The following is a 21,929-nucleotide window of genomic DNA, read 5'->3' as shown; positions in this document are numbered from 1 at the left end:
GCTTAGCTTTGCAAGCCTTCACGTGACATGCAGCACTCCACAAGGTATTACCAAGTCTCTAGTTAATGTACCCCTGTCCTGATTGTACTTTATCATTTCAATTTAGCAGTCTTGAAAATGGCTTTACTATTCCTGGGTCATTGACAACCCTACCATGAAAGTATATAATTTTTGCATCTGTGTGTACTTCTGCACTTCCCAAAAAGTGACTTGGGCTTCTCTATCAAACAGTAAAATTAGTGTTTATTTCAGGAAATACCAGTTTCTTCTGGTGTTTCTTCTAATCCTCTGCTTCTTTGGATTGCAGATGCAGAATAATAAATAAAAGGGATTGACATGCTTCCATGCAGGAAGGAAAACTGAAATTTAAGAAGGATTCTTTGATATATCAACTGTGAGCTGGCAAATACATCAGACATGAACAGGCATAAAGCTGTGACAGTTTCAGATGAATTCAGGCCAACAGTATTGCCAGTGACAGATTTGTACTGCAATTAACAGGATTAGGGACCAGCCTTCTGGTCATTATGGGAATACTATCAAGAGATTTGATTTTTTAAAATTACTTTTTAGATTTCTTTTTTCAGCTTAAATTTCTCTGTTTCCTTAGGCAGAACAGTGAAGCACAACTGGTGTGGCAGACAGACACAGTGTCATTCTTGTCACTACTCAAGGTACTGCTAGTACCTTGCATAACACCTAACCTAATCTCTGTTACTGCTCTGTCACTTGGCTGGAGAGAACTGCTCTTGGATGAAGGAGGGAAGACATTGCTGCCTGCTTTCTCTCCCTTTGATTTCTGCTGTGAGCTTTCGCAGGGTTCTCTGGGAAGGCTGGAGGGAAGGGGAGCCAGAGGCACAGTCGGTATGGTGCAGGGCAGTGCTTGGGAATGGTATCATCAGAGAGGCATAAAACATAGGATTTTTTATATATAACAGATGGTTTTTTCATCCTGTCTGTGTTTCGACCTGTGTACCATATCTGTCCTCAAGTCTTTGTCTTCTGGAAAACAGTCAGTTTCTTAATTAGAAGATATTCACATATTATATCTAAAGTATTATATGTTTCAGATCATATTTAGGTGCAACGTTGAAGGTCAGACTTCTTTAGAAACCTTTCCAGAAGGAAGGTCAGGAGATGTTAGTCTTCCTCTTAAGTGCAGAGAAGAAAGGCAGAGGCCAAGTGCTACTCCCAAAAGTCAGGAGAATGTTAAACCCTGAAGGATTTCCTGTTCCTGTACTTTGTTATCTGAATTTTGTTTTCTAATGCATAGTAAGTACTATTTGGTTGAAGAATATCTTTCAGAAAGACATCCAGACTTGCCTGAAGACACCAAGTGACGGAGAATTAACCACTTCTCTTACTTAATGAACGGAGAGGAGTAGTTGATGAGAGACTAATTTATTCCCTGGTTCAGTTGTGCCTGGTGAAATTATTGCCTGTGGTTGCTGTGAAAAGGCACTGACTTTATTTCTGAAAGAGCAGCAATGTGGTAACTTGGTTTGCATTTTAACAGCCTCTTCTATAGAAGACTAGAGCTCCTAGTATATGGTAGTTACTTTTCTGGAGATATATAGAATAAATAAACCTTCATGGCTGGTAAGTTGCATCTAGAATGCTTTTATATCATCAAGGAAATAGGCAGACATTGGAGAATCTTGTTTTGAGCTTGAGCCTGGAAAAAGCTGTGACTCTAACCTGAGAATCCTTAGCTTCATGGTATTCAGTTTGTATAGGTACTGCACCACATGGAGTGTGATGTATTTAGGTGTCTTCACTCTGGTATTCCAGCCACAGGTAAAAGGAGCTCTTGTTTGTCACTTTATATGCTATTAAATCTATTTTCACCAGTTTTTGGTATCTTTGTTCTTCAGGATCAAGCTATGGTTATATTTGTGAGTATTACTCGGATAGCGCTTGATTATAGTTTCCATTGCTTTTGTTTGAGTGTTTATTTTAAGAATGACAAGTGTTTTTTTGTAACTTTGCAGAATACCGATGCCAATTCAAATGTGAGGAAAAGAACGAATGCCACAGTACAGTCTGAAGCTGATGGTGGGAGCCGAATTGACACAAGGCACAGCTCTGTCCAGCCTCCCTCTGTAGCTCAGGGGTCTTCTGACATTACACCCCACTCCCTTTCTGCATCAAGTCCTAACCCTTTCACACGAATCAACGCATCAGAGACATTATCTTCTGCAAGAGCTACCCCTCCAGCTCCTCCTTCTACCCCAATTTTAACTGGATTTGTATCCCAGCATGCCACAGCTGGATCCCCTTCCATTCAGCACTTGCTTGGATCTAGACTGGAGCAGATTCAGACCACCACACCTAACACATTAGGAGCACCTGCAAAGCCATCTGCTGTCACACCGCCTCCTCCCCCCGCCTCCCACTCTGGCACGAGTAAGATAGACAAATATGCACGCATTTTATTTCCTGTTACCTTCGGAGCATTTAACATGGTCTACTGGGTGGTGTATCTATCCAAGGATACCATGGAAAAATCGGAAAGTCTAATGTAGTTTTGCTGCTATGTAGTAGTTCCTAAATTATACTCACATTTGATGCAGAGTTTCTTCTTTTGAAACTATTTAAAAAGGTCAGTAATTCTTATTTATAAAAGCTGTGTGGTACTTTCCCATTCTAAAGGCTGGAGTTATTGGGGATAATTAGTTAACTCTTAACAGAGTAATGGGTAACAGTAATGGGTCCTCCTCCCTTCAGCCAGCAATGAACCAACACTTGCTTGAGACTCTGGCTGCACAGAACTTGCATTTGGGAGGAACATGCACCTGAAAAAAATCAGAGGCAGAGGTGCACAGCCGTGCAGTGGAACACATCTGACTGCTAGCAATATGCATGTTGGCTGTTACAAATGCCTGAGGCACCCAGCACTGCTGTCTGGACACAGCATTGCATTCTCTGAGTGTAAGGTCTATGTCCTGTATATTTTGACAGTGCTTGGTAGAAAAGGACTTTCCCTGAGAGATTAAAACTCACAGAATGGGGGGGGGAAGAAAGTCAATAGTGGCAAAAGGGAAGAGAGTCCAGCCTGGGAGAGTGCAACTCCAGGAAAGTTATGCAAAGGAGTTGTAGAGCTCCGTATATTTTTACTAAGCATTATTTTGCATTGTAACCTGGGAAATTCTCACACCAAACTAAGAATGAGTGAACCTTGTAAAATCTGAAACCTGATGTAATTCTCAAAATTGGATTTTCTTGTTTGGTAAGGTGATCTTAAGTGGGAGATTCTTCTTTGACCTTGCTGACCAGCTTAAGTGGATTTATTCCTAAATTACATCAATTGTAGTAGATGAAGACCAGACCACAATGTTCAACTTTTCATTTAAATTCTTTGCTTTTTCTTTGGATCCTTTGGGGTTTGGGTTTTGGTTTGGTTTTGGTTTTTTTTTTCGCTTTGGGGTTTGGGTTTTGGTTTGTTTTTGTTTTTTTTTTTTTTCCCCATACTTTTCAGTTACACTCCTGATTTCCTTTAAACACATATTCCATTCCCCCACCTCCTTATGTAATGTTTGTGTCAAGTTAAATTTTCAACAGTTTTACAAGTGGCTTGAAAATTAAGCAAAAAAAGCCCCATTTCCTGTGCATAGATGAGTGTGGCATGTCACTGAGTGAATGAGACACCCTTTTTGAGAAGGACTGCTGTGATATAAATAAGAAAGTAAACTTTCTAGGTGGATCCCAGGCTAAAAATGTTAATTTACAAATCCATTTGTTTACTTGAAACTGTGGCATAGATAGGTGCTTTTTGTACCAAATTGCAGTATGCAAGCAGGCAACATTATTAAATAATTGAATAGTTAAGTCTGATAGAAGTCCTGATCATAAATGTTATTTTCACTAGAACAGGTAGAAAACAAATTGCCAATAAATAAAAGAAATGTTTGTATAGAAGCGTCTGGCTTGGCAAATGGTTAGCATTTCTGTGCAGGTGACAAGTGGGAATCAAAGGCCAAATTCTCAGCTATGATCTGGCTGTGTCTTTAAAGGGTCTGGACTAATCCTTAGCTTCAGCTGACTGAATAGGAGATTGGTAGCCTATTGTCAAAGTCTTATGCTGCAGGGCAGATCAGGTCAGTGGTTCTGTGCCCAGAGAATGATCCAGGGACTTATGGAGGCCACAAGCTGCTGGCAACAAAAGGGATACATAAGACTGCCCTAGACTCTGCTGGGACAAGAGTCAGGGTAAAAAGACCCCATAATGGTGAAACTATGACCATGCCTCTGTCTCTCCAAACCTTTTAGCCAGCTCATGGCTGAGAATCTGACCTTTAACTTGTGGGACCTGGGAGATACCTGGCAAGAGATACTGCAGTGTGTAGTATGGATTCCAGATGGTTCTTTCATGTGTAATAATGAACTGTAGATGATAGAATGCAGTGGGAATGTCTTATGTAACTTTATTATAATGGAGTGATATAATCAGTTGCCTTAGACTTTCTTTTACTTAAGGGATGCTCTCAAAAGGCCAGGTATGGTTCTTTCCTTTTTCATCTTTTACATCTGGAAGATGTTTGAGACTACAGCACTCGTTAGAAAAACATTATGTGGCATATCACAGAACTGGAAATGGAGCACCCGTGCAAGATGTCTAACTGCAGTAGTTTGTATCTTTGGATGTGCTGCTAGTTGCTGTAGCTGTTTCCTCTCTAATTAGGTCACATTGTTACAAATTGTTAGAATAGGAGATGGTATGCAAGGGACTATTTATTTGGTTAACCCAGAATAAACAAAGCTAAACCTCTGGCAATTATTGATTATAATTGCGCAAATGATAAAGTACTCCTAGCATGAAGAATGGCGACCTGCTCTGTGGAGAACCTAGTACTTGCACCAGAAGTTAATGAAATTACTCTTTGCTTTCCTCTGTGATGAAAACCAAGGATATTCTCTCACAGGCAGAGCTTTAAACAATTCATCAGAAACAGTTGTCTGTTCTTTCCACCCATCCCTGTATACTGATTTTATAAGCAGCTTTTTCTAGTGCATTGTTCAGTGGGATCAACACTTGTTCAGGCTAAGATTGATCTAAATGTGCTGCTTCAATTCACTCGTAGTTTCTGTTTAAAGACTTAAAAGGAGGAAAAAGGACTGCAAAAATAATAAATTAAAGGTATTTATTCCTGTGCTTCCATTTTGGGAGAAATTTTTAATGGTACCACAGAAAAAGTTACCTATTTTAAATATCCAGTGTATTTCTGAAGTATCTTCCAACACTTCCATGCCTAAATTCAAAATGAAGTACATTAAAAAAAAATCATTATGAGTCTAGGACTAATTTATTGAACTGTGCTACACTTTTATATTGCAGCATATGAAGAAATTACCATAATTACCTTCCAAATTACATGTGGCCAATATAAATAGGAAATTATTGTTAACAATTGTTCTTCATTATTTTTAATCTTCCTGGATGAACACAAACAGTAAAACAAAAAAGTGCTTGCAATATACTCAGTGATACCATAACCTGAAAGCACAAAAGGAGGAATATACTAAACATAGCAGCCCAAATGTTCAAAACTGCTAACTAAAATCCTAAGGGAGAACACTGCAGGTGCCATTTCAGTGACCAAACAGCTTATTAGAGATGAGGTTCAGTGAGATGAATTCTACAGGAGCTATATTTTTAGGTTTTTGTTCTTTTTTTCTATTGGCATTGTTGAGCAATCTTTTTTTTGACGGTATCATAGTGGTTTAAAACTAACCAAACACTTCAGATAAGTTCACATCTATCAACAGGAAAGGAAACTGGAGAGAAAGACAAAAATCTTTACAAGGAAACAGAGATAGTTCTCCACTGATATTTCCTCAGAGACATTGTTGCAGGCAGCAAAACTCCCACAGATTGCAGAGATGCAGCCCTGACCACTAATGCAGGCACTTGAGGAAAACAGTTAAAAACTTGGCTCAGGAGGATTATCTTCACATGAGCTGAAGTGTGGTTTGTAGTCAATTGTGAGCCCACTATTCGCAGGTTTCACTGCAATTGTGAAAATAATGAAGATGAGAAAAGTGGCAAACTCAGACTCCAGCCCTTCACGGTGACCTGAACTCTTGGAGCTCACCAGCAGTACTGGAATCTGTTTTTCCTCCTATTAAAATGGACTTGTCTCCAAATGGATGTTGGTAGTGCATTTCTTCTCCCATGTGTCTTTGAAGGGGAAGAAAGATTTTAAACTGTTTAGTTATCCACTCTACATTACCCTTTGATCAGGCAAGTAAACAGGACAATAATTGAATGAAAGAGAAATAGTTTAATAAGGAATGTGATTAGAGCTCTTCTGTTAACAGGAGCTGAGAGTTATTGATTACAGGGTGTTCAAGTGTAGCCTTTGGCATCTCATCATCTTCATCATTCAGAATGGACCTTACCAAAAAATGGGGGAACCAAGTAAATGTATTTAATGAACTTGGCTTTTTGATATGCCCAGAATTCCATCTTCTTCCACTGTACTGTGTACCTCCTGTGTGTCATTTGGCCTCTAATGTAGCTTGACACTCAAATGTAGCTCATTGTCTGTATGCCATGTGAGAATGACAGGGTATGCAGTATCTATTTATCCAATTTATCCAAAGCCTAACTTCCCATGTTCCTTGTGCTGTTAGAAGTGTAGGGAAGGCCAGAATGGGAGAATGACACACAGGCTTTGTAAGGGACACACATTGGCCATGTGGGTAATTTTTCCATAGATACTACAGATTTCTTAGCAGACCCTTTTTCAGTGTGCTATAGTAGCACACTATACATATAAATCCCAAGAGCTGCCGAGAGCTCTGTTTGGATAGCAGAGTAGATCATGGGCTTTGCACACTTCTTATAACTTTTGCTTGACTTAGAAGATTAAAGAGGAAAGAAATTTTGGTGAGTCGTACCTTGTCTTCCTGGGACTTGCCAATAGGGCTTGACCTCACTAAAATAGAAAGGGTTTGTGTGGCTAGCATTGGTTATGAATTGCAATACAGACAGCTGACAAAAACTCACCCTTGTTTTTATTTAATTCTAGTATTGAAAAAAAAAAGCAGCTGTAGTGTTGAGAAGCCTGGGTTTAGTATAATGTCTGTTGATGATATCAATCAAGCCAAGTATGTTCAAAGCTGTAGAAGTCTTACAGAACTTCAGGGCTATACAGCAGTAAGTTTGCAGCAGGTCAGTGCTAAGTGGGGAGGAAAGGAGGTGCTTCCCTTCCTACTCTGACAGGAGTAAAGCAATAAAGCATAAACTTTATTGCTGCTTTGTTTATATGTGGGAGATCAAAATTGCATAAACAAATTTCATACTCAATGAAAATCTGAAGGGCAAATAGCATTATGTGGTCAGTATTAACCACCAGACACCATCCCTATAAAAACACGGGGAAAATCCAGGAAAAAAAGTTAAATTAAGTTAAATGACAGTAGCATCTTTTAAAATTATTTAGATTTCTTTTTATTCAAGACCTTTTATTTTTTCACTGTGGGCTTCCAAGGTGAGTTTACATTTTTTTAAGAATCTCTACTGGTATCCACTAACTCCAATATGTGTTTTTCATTTGCTGCAGTGCACTTTAAATGGGAAGTTTACTGGAAGGAAAAATGTGCCATTTTGAAGGAGTCTGATATGCGTTAATTTGTACAATCTTCATTTGTAGGCCTCTCCTCAGAGTCAGGATGTAGCTATTTTGGAGAATGTGAGTGTGGGGAGAGTTTCAGTGTGTTCTGAGTAAATCAGACTCTGAAAGTAAATTTTTGCCACATCCCAGGCAAGTGAGAGTAGTGTGAAGTACAGAGCACCCTGTAAAGATCTCTCTTTGCTGATGTTATATTCTGTGTTAACTGGAGGGAATGAAAAATGCAATTATTATGAAATTGATAGAATTTGCAAAACATCATTTGTTTTCGCATGAGTTAGAAATGTGGTAGGTATTTATTTCAGAATTGAATAGCATTGTCTTCTAGTCAATAACTTAATGCATCTAAAAGTATCACTCAGACTTTCTTATGCTTTTTGTAGTATACCACTGGAAAGGATTTCAAAGAAAACCAGTTAATATCCATTGCAGTTCACTATATTTTTTGGTCATAATTCTATTTTCATTTTCTTGTGCAAGAGGAATTGAGAGCATGATGGCTTTTTCCAAAATAAAAATAACAGTGGCAAAACAAAAACCTTGGAGATTCCCTTTTTTAGAAAACCTTCCAAACTCCCATCAATTTTTCAATGTTTTTTAAAAAAATTAGTGTAGTTTAAGCATTTAAAAATACTAATGCTGTTGCATATCTCTTGAAATAATATAATTTCCCTGAGTTTTAAGGAGGCAGACTCAAGATGCATTTGCTAATAGCTCTGTATTGAAAGAGTACCTTCTGAATGGAAAACACCATGTGAGGTAGGTATTTTTTTATCACTATCTTCATGTAACTATTTTCAAGAAAAAGATCTGGAGGAAGAGTGTGGTATTAATCTTCAAGTAGCATGAAGATCTGGGTTATTTCCTGCTGGTCATCTTGCTGCTGTGTCAAGATTTGCTTAGTGTTTTTGTGAATGCTGTATCCAGGTTGCTGTTAACTGACAGCAGTCTGTGGATGACCTGATGACATAAAGAAACACTAAAGGAAATCATTGCTTGTGAATATGTTTTCATCCTTGGAAAATACTTAACTGGAGTTTGGTAGAAGAAGCAGATGACAGTATGAAGCACTCAGCTGTATTTCTGAGCTCAATACATTGGAAAAATTAGTTGAGCACTGCTTTGTCTTGCATCTTCATCTTGTGCTGGTGGCTCATCTCCATGGTAAGTAAAACTGCTCCGAGGATGGAGGACTCAGAAGTAAAGAATGTCTACAAGTATTTCTTCAAAGTTATTTTGAAATATGAGATAGCTAACCCTATTACTAAGAGTAATGTCACAGTATGCTTTATATTTGCAAGCTTGAAAATCTCCTTTTCTGTTAGGATGTGCCAGGTTGTCAAATGAACTTTTCATAAGTAGATGATTCTGTATGTACGTGTATTTCATTTTTTTGTTAATTTGTGGCAGCATTGTCTATCGCCAGAGGAGTGGTGGAGATTTGAAGTGTTTCAGATAACCAGAGCTCTTGAGCAATTACTTTAAAATATTTGTTTTATAGATACATGCCTTTGCAAATCAATTCCAGCAGTGCTTTTATGGTAAAAAAAAATAATCCACCTGTGAAAAATCCTGGTCTTGAATACTCAACCCATGTTTGAAAGGCTGATGAAGCACATTGGGCAAGGTAGGACTCAGGGCATGTATATTCTAAGAGGCTTCTGAATTGGAGCTGGCTTATGTTCTGCCATCTTCTGGAGCAGTCTGCACCAGAGAGACTACAAGCAGAATCCATGGGCTTTTTGCAACCTTTTTTAAGACTCCACCATAAAACTATATTACTGCTGAATGTAGCCCTCTCACCTGCTTCTTTATTGCCTTGCTTTGTGTGTGGGGAAGGATTTTTGTGCTTGTGGGGAAGCAGGCTGAAATAACTTGTCTAGCTAAACCCACAGTTTTGTCTTGTTTCCTTTTGGCTGTTTAGTAGTAGTGGGAACTGTCTGATCTGGCTCCCATCTTAGTGCTGGTACAAAGGAGGGCATGAGGAGCCTGGATTGATGCTTTGAGCTGGGTTAATGCTGGTGTGAAACCACAGTCTGAGGATTCTCCTCTTACCTCCATTGTCATAAAAACAGAGGCTCTCTGAAGCTTTCTCAAACCTCCTGAGACCCCTGTGGTCATTTTTCCTACACAAAGGTGATTTTGTGAATTATATCAATGACAGTCATGAACTAAAAAACAAAACAAAACAAAACAAAACAAAACAAAAAAAAACCAACTCAAACCAAACAAAAAAGAGACCAAAAGAGCCAAAATTAATGAAGTTATTTGAAGAGAGAGAAAAGAAGGGAAAACATGAGTATGCATGAAAAATTTATTTTTTTGCTACCAAGAAGTTATTTTAAGATATGTCCTATTAGAGGTACTAGAACTGCATCTGGCAGGAAACAGCCTAGAAATAATTATTCCTTCATTATAAGTATAATGAGAAAGTATTAAAGAAAAGTGTCTAATGTCCTATTATAAACATTTGTGTTCCATGGAAGCTGTTTGTGAAAATGGTATTTTCTTTGTCAGCCAGGAAGAATTAGGAGACAAAATGGGAAGGGAAAAAGAATGAGTTTTATTAAGTTTTACTGTTTCCCTTTGTTTTAGAACATTTCTCAACCAAAAATGTAAACAGTAACATTAAAAAAAAATCTTTCTGGGGCTCTATACATTTAATTTTCAGCAGTGAAGCACTTTGGAATGTTTAGCATTTAACTTGCTTTATGTTTAAGAGACTAAATAGAGAGAATTCTGTCTCTGATTTAATTCAGTTATCAGAGGGGATGTGGGTGAAGAAAACAGCTTTCATTACAGTAACAACCAGTGTTTTTCTAAAGTACCATGCTTTCCTACTAAATCTGAAGACTTCATTCTTGTACCTGAATTCATGGGAGCTGTTTGGTGCTGAGCGTTTCTGATAATCCAGTCGGTGCTACAGCGTGTGGGCTGCACCTGCATTCAGAGTTGCCACATCTGAAAATGTAAATCCACAAGCTGGCACTTGCAGAGCATGGATCCACAAAAGGCAAAGGTGTGTGTGTGTATGTGTGTGTATGTGTGTGTGTGTGCGTGTGGCCCACCATGGGTGGGTGCATCAGAGCTGTTGTGCTGCTCATGTGGGAGAAGATGGGAGTCTGTGGTCAGAACCAGAGGGTAAGGAGAGTGACTGCCTCTCTCAGAGGCTGAGCAGAGCTTATATTGGATTAAGCCACTTATGAAAATGCCCCCTAAACCCCTTTTCCAAATAGGCAGCGTAGGAGCAAGCTGAGTGCAGTGTGGAATTCAACTCCAACTGCAAATCCTGCACGAGGATCAGCACAGTTAATCTCCCCTAAGGGTTCTGGTGCTGTGGCTAGAAAACTGAAAAGATGTGAGGTAGCTCCTGCTGCCAGCTGGAATGCTTTCATGTTGCTGTGCATCCAAGCTGTCCTGTGGTGCAACTGGGTCTTTGGAGTAGTGGGGGTGGGATGGAAAATACTCTTTTGGAGTACAAAATAGGGCAGAATGAAAGCTTCTTCAGATCAGCACTGCTCATGGGCACTGCAACAGCACAGAAGGTCCCAGAGGAGCACCAAGGTGTATTGCACCTTGTCTGCTCCTTGCCTATCTGCTAAATGTTTTGAAATGGAGAGTGGTGGGAGTGCCAAATACAGGTGTGGTAATGAAACAGAAGATGCTTAGTGCTGCTGCCTGGTAAGTACCCACAGTCTCCTGCCAGCAGCTTGTGGGCCTTCCGGAGACAGAACTGCATCACTGACTTTTTTGTAGGTATAATTATTATGCCCCTACCATCACTCCTTAACTTAAACACTGGAAAAAGGTGGTTCTCTTTGATGCTCTATTTTGTTGCATAATTATGCATGTTTCTCCATTTTGTTGCATAGTTATTAAGAAGAAAATCAAGCTGAATTCTTCTCATTTTTTTAAACTATTTCTTTTAAAGAGGCTTCCTTACCTGTAGACATGGAAATCATAAGCTCCATTGCAAACTTCAGGAAGGTAGGAAACACTTCTGTGCAAACTTCTGTCTATGATTATCTCACAAAGATAGCTTTTGTTTTCAGATAAAATCTCTAATTTGGATGATATTTAGTTAAAACTTTAAAAATTTTATATGCAAAAATATTTTCTCTGTAATGAAAATGTGAATTTTATTTGTAGACATTTCACTTAGGAAGGTAAGGTGAAGTGTATGTGGATTTTCTGTTAAGGTAAACCAGGTGCTTAGGTGTGGGATATTCAGTAGCCATTTCATAAATACATGGATTATATTTTTTCTCTTTGGAGAATGTGGAGACAATATGTAAACAGAAGGTAGGAAAATTCTGTGGAGAGGTTTTAAAATGCTACTTCTTGCTTCCACATTATCAGTTGATCTTATTAAGTATGCAATTAACCAGCTTCTCTGTACACTTCCAAGATTTCTTTCTGCTGTTCCATGGGTGAACTGTGGAAGACCTACGAATTTTTAGGTTCAATACATCAGTCCAGTTAGGAGGGCACTCAGTGTTAGGAGCATGTTTTTGTAAGTGGTGGAACAATCTGTTCAGCAGGAGAAGGTATCCCAGTTCTGGATAAGAACAGCTGTGGGGTTTTCCTGAGGTAAGATATAAGAGTTGAATTAGGTTTAAGGGCTGCTTATTATCTGTTTTAAATTCCAAAATGAACAACCTAAACCCACTCTTTGGCATGTTCTGCTACTTTTGTACTGTTTTGGTTTGTTCAAGTTCTGTCCCTGTCTTTGCTCCCTTGCTGTGTGGCTGAGGTGAGGAGCAGCAGTTTCTGGGATGGTGTGGGATTCCCATGCTTTCCCTTTAGCCACAGGCTCTCTATGCATCACATCTACATCACATCTCCATCACCAGGTGGACAGCAGAATCTGGGCAGGGGGAGGGTGTGCATCCATGGCAGGGGCAGATAAACCCTGGCAGTCAAGCAGCAAGGCACAGTGTGAGTAGGGTTGGAGTCCTAAAGTATGGTGTGTAAGGATTTAGGGGTGGGCTTCAAGATCCAGTGCTAGCACAGTGACATAAACCAACTTTGGCTGCTTGAGATGCAAGTCAGTTGTAGAACAGACAAAAGTTTTCAGATTTCTAAATTTTCTGGAGGAGTGCTAGCACTGCCAGCCCATTTGTGCTCTGTGCTGCATCACTAGCAGGCATACAGAGCAGAGGCAGTGTGTTAAAAGTCCATCTGCAGACACAGTATTCACTTGCTGGTAGTAACTAAATAAGGCACCTAGAAGTTGCCCTGGTTACCTTTTTCTCCTCACCTTTACCTACTACCGTTGCACTCTGCCAGACCTGATATGCCAAACTGTTGGGGCACTTTAGTGAGCTGTTGAAATCTGTACATCTAACAAATTAAGGAGAGCATCCTTTCTCTCACTCTTTCTACTCACAAATTCACAGTTGAGGGGCAGACTGGGAGATATCAACTTCTGTACTAATTCGAAGTTTAAGACCTGCGTACCAACAGAGAAACCAAAAAAACACCAAATTTGTATGTGATGTGTAGCAGCTGCTATATGTCATATATATTGTGTCATTTTAAGCTGAAAATTAAAATAAGTTAAAAAAAGAGAAAAAGTGGTATTTACTGATATTTTGTTTTATTGTAAGCTTTTCTTTTCCTGAGAAGCCCTATCTATTACAACCAAAACATCTGGGTTTAGGCTTAGACATTGCAAGGAAGAATCCCAGTGAAAAATATGAAGCTTTTGGAAGTACTTTTATTTTTTTTTTCTGTAAAAGTAGTGGCATGCAAAAAATATACTTAAACTAAGCATAGTAAAAATGCTTTTTAAACACCCCCTGTAGGAAAGTCCGATCTTCTCTGTCAAGAACTCACTACTTCTGCAATATGTGGCTGACCTAGATGCATGTTGCAAGAGATCCTGTGCCATTCCAAATTCTGATGTTTATCCCTTTGTATTGGCTCATACATGGGGGAAAACTGAAAGGAAATCAAAGGAAACCTTTTGTTGAATTCTTTTACACTATTCTTGGTGCACATTTTAGTTGCATGGAACAATGTGGCTGGGAAGATTTGAAGAATCAGAGGTTAACTAAATTATTTGAATGATATGTTCAATGCTGGTCACCTGACTATACAAACAAACTTAAAAGGTGGTTTGATAGCTGTCAACTTGTTTTGCTATTGTGCAGCTTAACTGTTACCTTCCTGTATTATGAACATCTATGTATTTGGAAAATAAATCCATCTTGCAAGAAAGATTGTGCAAAAAAATTGTTCCTATTATACTCCAGTGTATTGCTGATGTCAAATAAAATACAATTGTGAGAGTTCTTAAACAGTTGTCTTTCTAATTGTGGCCTGAAGCAGAAAGAGGAAGGAATACAGTAAACCTCTTTAATATGGATTCACCTGAAATTATTGCTGCAACATTGATGCTAGCTAAATGGTTCCATCAACCTGATGTTTTAGATACGAACAGATAAAGGGATGGGTTTCATGAGCAATATGATGCATATTATATTTGCTTTATTATTTATTAAGATGGCAAACCAGTCTACTGATGTATCATTGTCATGAAATATCTCACTAAGGCAACAAGCTAAAAGCTAAATTAATTACCTTGCCTCTCTCACAGCAGCAGAAACAAATATACACAGATTAGCAATTCTCACTTTATTATCTAATTTATTTATTTTTTATTCCTGTGAGGTAATCTAAGAGCACTTCCTCCTTGCCTTACCTGCCAACAGACCATTCATCAGCTACTCTATTTCTCAACATGACCTAAAGTGATTTTCTATTATTCTTTGCATGGGCCCAGCAAAGCTTCTGTACATTAGAAGCCACAGACTTGTAAAAACTGTGTTTCAGCAAAAATGGACTATAGCTTGCAACAAATATGTGTACAGAGGCATGTATGGAGAAATCATTTTGGTATGAGCAGTGGCTCATGCAAAGCAGGGAGTGGGGAATCCTAATTTCTTTTGCTTAGTGTGGCCAGGACCATCAAATCTCTTTGCAGGCTGAGCTGAAAGCTGTCAGAATGGCTTGCAGTGCTGCAAAGTGCTGTAATTGCTGCTTGCTTCAGGGACAGATGTTGATGCCAAGAAATCTGCTATGTTTGACAACCACAGCTAGATCATAGATTTGAGAGACTACAGCCCTTTCTCCTAGCTTCTGTGGCTGTCATTTTTAAGCCTGTAGCACAAATTAGTCATACATGCTGCTGCTGCCACTTAATGCTACATGGCATGGTACTACCTACCCCACATCTCACAGTTTACTCACGTCACTTGCCTTAATTAGATGGGGATTTCTGCTGTTAGATTATGACAAGACCTGTTTAGCATCTAAGGAGAGTTTCAGTGAATGCTGGGGTCAGGTTTTATGTAATTTAGAACTACGGCTGCTGATAGTAGAAGAGGAATTCAACCTGCAGGCTGAAAATTATCAGGAACTTTACCTGGGCTGGTGAAAAACACCTCCTAAACTAATTTTTAATACCTCCTTCTCTACTGGATGTGATTAGTGCTTCTTAAGAGCACTAGATCCATTTCTGGTAGTTAGGAGCATGAGACTTCTGATTTATATATTTTCAGTCTGAGTTTAAGGGAATTGAACCTGTATCTGTGGTCTTACTGTGGGCCCATGAAATATTTGATATTGAGCTGGGAATAAGTGCTCTCAATTCCCATTAAAATATATTTACTTTTATATGTAGGTCTTAGTACTTTTCTTAAGAGAACAGCACAGCTGAGGAGGACTCGGTTGTGGAAGTCAGGTTCTGGATTTTTGCCTACCACTGCCTTCTGCCCTTTTCCCTCCTTTTTTTCTGCAGGGTTGAGTCTCAAGTTTACATTCTCAAATTTGTATTTGGATGCTCTTTTGGAATGGCCCTGGAGAAGATACAATTAACTATGGTCTTAAATGCTGAAATTGGACCAAAATGAAATGGACCAAATTCAGCATTTGGTCTCAAATGCTGAATATCCATGTTCATCTACTGAACAGCCTCTGACCTGGTACGTATGTAAAGGTAAAACCTGCTCAGCCTGTTCAGTGGTCTGAGATGGTGACACTAAATTTTTCTAGGAAACCAGCAAGATGACGGCTCCAGCTAAAAATGAAGAAGCATCTGGGGAAAGGCTCATGTGACATTTCATAGCTTATGCTAGCAATTGTCATGTCAGGAGGGCAGCCAGTGCAGGCACAGAGTCACAGAAGTTGCATCGACTGCAGCACAGCCGAGTGAACCTGGAGGAGAAGCTCAAAGCACAAGGTGAAGGGTAGCCCCAGTCTGAGTGCAGGAAGGAACTGGTAGCACCCTTGTGCTGTTAGGGGAGGGAAGAGGAAGGTGTGAGTTGATGTGATTAAGCCAGCAAAATTTAGAGAAATTATAGATCAAAGGCTTGTTTTTCAGATGTGCTGGAGGGTCTCTAAGAGGAACAGAGAACTTACCTGTATTGCTGAACTGCTTTAATGCTGTTGAAAGGCTTTGGATGGAAATTATGTGTCAGCCCTGATGGATAGTGTGAAAGGAAACTTGCTGGAGACCTCGCAGATGTGAAGCTGTTGGGGCAAATTACCAAAGGCATTCTAGGATGGGCAATGTGTCCAGATGTACTCACTGTATTTATTGCAATTTTGGCCATTTTTCTTAAATTACTTTTTCTGTTTGTTCTGTGAAGATTTTTACTTTCTCGACTGAGAAAATTTCAATTCAAACTACAGGAAATTCATTAAAAATGCATTGAAGTATTTTCTTTTCCAGATAACAAGAAGCTGAATAAAAAGCTACTCTGAAGTGTCGTTCACAGCATGGGAGAGTCTGCCAAAATGACACAAACAACTGAGGGCTCCCTAGTGTTTTATCTACTGGGAATTTTTTTTGTGTTTTGTTGTTTTTGTTTGTTTGTTTTATTTTGGTTTATGTTGGTTTTTTTTTTTCTTTTAATGATTGCAGCTGGGGGTGTTGTTACAACCATCCTTTACAAGTCTAATGATTAGAGCACTTGCCCATAAAAGCTGCTGAAAGTCTTCTGCCTGTTTTACATGTATATAGGTGTCAGCTCCCAGCTGACATAAAAATCTGTGTGTGTAGCCTGTGTGTAAGCACAGCCAGTGGGCCATTATAGCAAAGGAAAATACCTGCAGGGTCCCTTGAAGCATAGTAGAATGTATTTTGCTTCAGGAGTCTGTCCAGGATCTGAAAATGAAAGAGATATATGATTCCATTTCTGGTTCAGGACCTAAGTTCATACATGTTTTTCACAGTGCTTCTGGATCCCTTGTTTGAGGAACCTACACATGCAGGAAGCCTTAGCTCCAGGTAATGTACATGGAGATGGAATATCTGTGTTAGAATACCCACAGATTTGGCCCTGAAGGGAACTGGACTCATCTGAAGAGGCCCAAATGCTCTGTGGGTTGTATGGACACAATTCGAGCCATTTTTTTCCCAGGGACACAGCCATCCTTGGAATTCCTTGGCAGCTGTATGACTAGGTGTTATAGTAGTGTTGATATGGGGCTCAAAGAGATAATTTGTAAGGGCAGAGGTGTCCAGCTGGAAGTTAAACAGGCCTGATTATTTGCACAAGTCTGGGCCTGTCTGAATTATTTTTGCTACTGCAATATACCAGCCTCTTTTTTTACCATGCATTTGACTTTGATTCCTCTATTTATCCTCCTTAATAACAGTCTCTGCTTTTATGGAAATGGATTACATCTGTCAGTTCAGGCTGGAAGTTGTGCTTGTGTTTTTTCTAAACTTCAGCTCTTCTGAACAGCATTGCATCTGTGCTATGTGATTCATTGTGGGCTGTAAAGCACAGCAATGCTTTGTGTGTGTAAGCTCTGCTTTGGACGTTGACAGCTGAAGGTCGAGAAGCTGGGATGCCTTAGGGATGCAGAAGCAGACCCCTGCCAGATTCCCTGGGTCACAGAGGTATTTATACACAGAGGTATTTGAGATGTGTTTCCATTCTCTCTGTGTGGCTGCAAGCCATGCCTGAGAACTGGCGCAGCTGGCATTATTTTAAGGCCCTTTTACTATGTTTTAAATTTATCATATAAGATTACAATCCATGCCACCTTTCGAGAGCAAATGTGGTCAATTCTATCCCTGAATTTTAAAAAAAATATTATAACTGTTTATGAATGTAACAATGCAAGGAGGGAGATTGTTAAATCTGTTTAATTTCTCTAACTGGAAGCCTCTTTTCCTGTAATTTTATGAGCCTGAAATCCTAACAACATCTTGGGCTTTGATAATTTTCACATTCACCTAGATTAGCTAAGATGTAAATATTGTTGCTTCTGAATATATTTATTTATCAAACTTGTGACCACTTGCATATCACAGCGCCTGTCAGGTCTTTTCCAATCAGTTCTTACATAATACATGTTTTATCTTGCCCTTATTTCCATATGTTGTCAATAGGTTGCATTCTAAAATACAAGCAATTAGTCTTCTCTGGGATATTAATAGAATCACATGAAAATAAATGGCCATCAGTTTGATATTGCAAATCGTGATGGGGAGGGAAGTTGTTTTAGTATATTCTGAAATGTATTAAAAATACATGTGTCTGTATGCTGAGAAAGCTCTGGAAAGAGCTTATCTCTAATGGATTGCTCAGTTCTCTATCCAAGGTGTCTGTGGGCAAAGCCGGGTAAGTAGGCACATCAAAACCTACATATGAATATTTTTGTTCCTGCACTGGATATGCCTTTTAAGTGCTTAGGCACTCAGTGCTCTCTGTGTTGGAATGCGAAACCAGTGCATATAAATGCTACCAGTAAGGAAGAAATATGCTCTCATCAGAGAGAAAAATTGAGAAGATATTCTAGAAACATGAGACCTGCAGAATTTCCTGGGAAAAAAATTGCTGTTAGCAGCAGCTCACCCAGAGTTTTTAGCCTGGAGAAAACATACCTCACTGTACACCTGTGTGAAGCCCAAAGAGGTGGTTGAGGAAAGATTAGGGTATACTGTCTTCTCAGTTTTCCTTTGAGCCACCTCCAGACAGTTCCTCTTTAGCATCGTAATCTTTGAAATGCCTTTCTGAGACACCCTAACTTTCAGATAAACATAAGGAGTCAGAGATCCCAGAGGAGGAAAACCAACAGCTTCTCCTTTGAACCTCTGGATTGCAAACTCTGGGCTAAAACCAGAACAACACTTTATGTGCTGGTTCCTCCTGCTGAAATCCACCATCCACACCTATAGTAAAGTTTGAACTTAAACCCAAGCAGATGGCATGTCATACTGATACCATAGCAAAGACCTTTCTTCCTGCATTTTTTTCCTAGGAATGGGGAGGAGGAGAGAGGCAGGTAACAGGGAAGTAAAGCTGGACAACGGATGGGAGGAAAAGTTTACACTATTCTCAGGTAATATTGGCATAATTTGAACAATATAAAAATTTGTTCTCAATGGGGTCACTATTTTTATGTCTTTTTCCTGAACAAGTATGACATGCAAGTCTTGAAAAAATGTTTAAGTATGGTCATGTAGGAACACATGCTGAACTCCAGATTAGGTCTTTGATTAGTTATCTAGCCTCTATCCCTGCACATGCTCTGGTCTGGTCGTTCAATCATATGGGAAGAAATGACCTGTGGGAGGGACAGGTTACAGGTGCTTAAAGTGAGAGCAGAGGGGATGAGCCTGAGGAAGTTTTTGGGTCACACCCCTTGATTTATTGTTTCTTTATTCACATGAAAGTCAAATTCATTGAGTAAATTATATAGTGTGAGCATCTCTTACTTCTGTTATCATAGTAGCAGGGTGTGCTAAATGGAGTAAATCAACCAAATCGTTACTTAATCATGTGCTTAATTCATTGTCATGGATTTTTCCCCATGAGTATTCATTATGTCCTTGCAAATGCATTGCTGTTGCATCTACCCGTAACCATTATTTAGGGTTTTTTTCACTAATTAGTTATTACATATTACATTAATGTCTTTAAATTTGGATGAAATCACAAGTACTTAATTCAGGTAACAAATGTCTTTGTGCTATGTTACTAACATGTTTATTTAAAGAGTTTTGTAGGAAAAGTTGTATAAAATAAAGAATTTTGCAAGAGTCATGAAGAAACTCACAAGAGAAGTAAAGAAGACATTTTCTACTCTGTGTGTACTGAAACTTCTGGAGAGTGAGGTACAGATTCCAACAATAGCCGAAGTACAATGGCACAAGGCCACTAGATTCAATCTCAAGTTCTGGGTTTTTGGCTCTTTTCTTTGTTTAGTTTTGCTTTGTTTTGTTTTTGTTTAGGCTTTGTCCCATATTCTGTTTCTGTCCTTCTTGGCTATTTAGTTCCTGCTTTTCTTTGTCCAGTGTTCCACCCTCATCTCTCTTTGTAACTGATTCCTCAACTAACCTAATAATTGAATCCAGTGGAACTTGAGGATGTGCTCAAGTGCTCTCCTGAAGAAGGATGCTCTAGTTAATCAGACTGAAATTGTCTGTCAAGTAAATAACGTTTATGAAGAGTTTTCTGAGTTATGAATAAATGCAGGAACAATTTGTTTATGTTAATTTTGTCACAAATTACTTTATTAATATTTATTAGTTCAGGCAACTAGACAAACCTCTCCGATACCTGCTGTAGAAGAGAAAAAAAACCCCACTTACGTATTAATTTGAAAGCCTTTGCTGGCATCTCCCAGTGCAGTACTACAGCTATACTCTGTAGTACTGAGCTTAGACAGTGAAACTCCTCACTGTGTGAAAAGCTGGCTGGATTGCTGGGCCAAGAGATGGTGGTGAAAGATGCTACATCCAGCTGGCAGCTGGTTGCTAGCAGTGCTCCTCAGGGATCAGTGTTTTGGCCGGTTCTGTTGGATATCTTTAGTGATGATTTGGATGAGGGGATTGAGAGCATTCCCAGTAAGTTCACAAACAACACCAAGTTGGGTAGGGGCGTTGATCTGCTGGAGGGCATGAAGGCTCTGCAGAGGGGTCTGGAAAGGCTGGATCCATGGGCCAAGGCCAACTATATGGGGCTAGCCAAGTGCTGGATCCAGCACCTGGGTCACACCAACCCCAGGCAGTGCTACAGGCTGGGGGAAGAGTGGCTGGAAAGTTGGTCAGCTGAGAAGGACCAGAAGATGCTGGTTGACAGTGGCTGAACATGAGCCAGCTGTGCCCAGGTGGCCAAGAAGGTCAATGGCACCCTGGCCTGTACTAGAAGTAGTTTGGCCATAGAAGTGGTTGCTCCTGTGTACTCGGCCCTGGTGAGGCCACACCTCAAGTGCTGTGTTCAGTTCTGGGCTCTGCCCTTCAAAAAAGACATTGAGTTGCTGGAGTGAGTCTGGAGATGGGCAATGGAGCTGGTGAGGGGTCTAGAGCACAAGTCCTGTGAGGAGAGGCTGAGGGAGCTACCTGACAGGAGGTTGTAGTGAGGTGGAGATTGGTTTTTTTGCCATGTCTCAAATGAAAAGATCGGAGGAAATGATGTTAAGTTGCTCTAGGAGAGGTTCAGATTAGATATTAAAACATTTTTTCATTGAAAGAGTGGTTGGATATTGAAGTAACTTCCCCAGGTAGGTGGTGGAGTCACTGCAACTGGAGCTGCTCAAGAGGCATCTAAATGTACACTTGGATTGTGGTTTAGTGGCGATTATGGTGGTGCTGGGTTGAGGATTGGACTAGAATATCTTGAAGGTCTCTTCCAACCTTGATGATTCTGTGAAAGACCTAATTTTATTTAATTTTTAATTTTGTTTTTTCTTGACTATCTCCATGCTAGAAGGTAAGCATCTAGCTAGTCTTTGGGGTGGTTTTGGTTTGCATCAGCTAGTCAAGTGGTTTCTGGACACAAGTGGGAGTTCCTGATGGGAGTTTTCTCAACACAGGGTTGCCCTCACTGGAGAGCAAGAGGCGTAATGACATTTCTCTGTTCAGTGCCAGCTGGCCTAAGCAGCAGGCACTGTCCTGGGCAGGTTTAACCTCATAGCATAGGTACACCAGGCTGCAGCGGGGTAGAGGAGAGTCCTTGTGCTCCTTAAAGGACTATGGAGGGATGCAGCAAACTTTTTTGCTGTAAGTAAAATTTTTAAAAGCAGTTGCAGAGGAATACCCCATGGAGTTATAATAATCATTGCTGGAGGTCAAATTTAACTACCATTACTGTCATTGTGTGTCACTAATCCCTGCCTTTCAAAATGAAATTGCATGTATTATTACAATTTGATTCTTTACAAATGCTTTTCGTTGTCAAAGAAATAAGCCTAACACAGTCCTTCAGTTTGAGATAAAGCTATTTAATATTTCAGACATCTCAGAAGATCTTGCTGGTGCTGTCACATGTGAAC

General features: G+C 39.6%; 1 protein-coding gene across 2 annotated transcripts in view; it reads left to right on the top strand.

The window, feature by feature from the left end:
- Positions 1–3,321, top strand: part of GABRA4 (gamma-aminobutyric acid type A receptor subunit alpha4) — a 36,879-nt gene extending 33,558 nt beyond the window's left edge. For both annotated transcript variants that reach the window (XM_041476861.1, XM_041476951.1), the window contains exon 9: positions 1,985–3,321. In XM_041476861.1, the coding sequence (XP_041332795.1) occupies positions 1,985–2,525 (541 nt within the window). In that variant the 3' untranslated portion in view covers positions 2,526–3,321. The remainder of the gene's footprint in view (positions 1–1,984) is intronic.
- The last annotated feature ends 18,608 nt before the right edge of the window (positions 3,322–21,929 follow it).

Source organism: Pyrgilauda ruficollis, unplaced genomic scaffold (assembly GCF_017590135.1).
Source record: "Pyrgilauda ruficollis isolate IOZ18807 unplaced genomic scaffold, ASM1759013v1 scaffold1, whole genome shotgun sequence".
Taxonomy (NCBI): Eukaryota; Metazoa; Chordata; class Aves; order Passeriformes; family Passeridae; genus Pyrgilauda; species Pyrgilauda ruficollis.
Note: the sequence above shows the minus strand (reverse complement) of the source record. Positions and strands in the feature narration are given on the sequence as shown.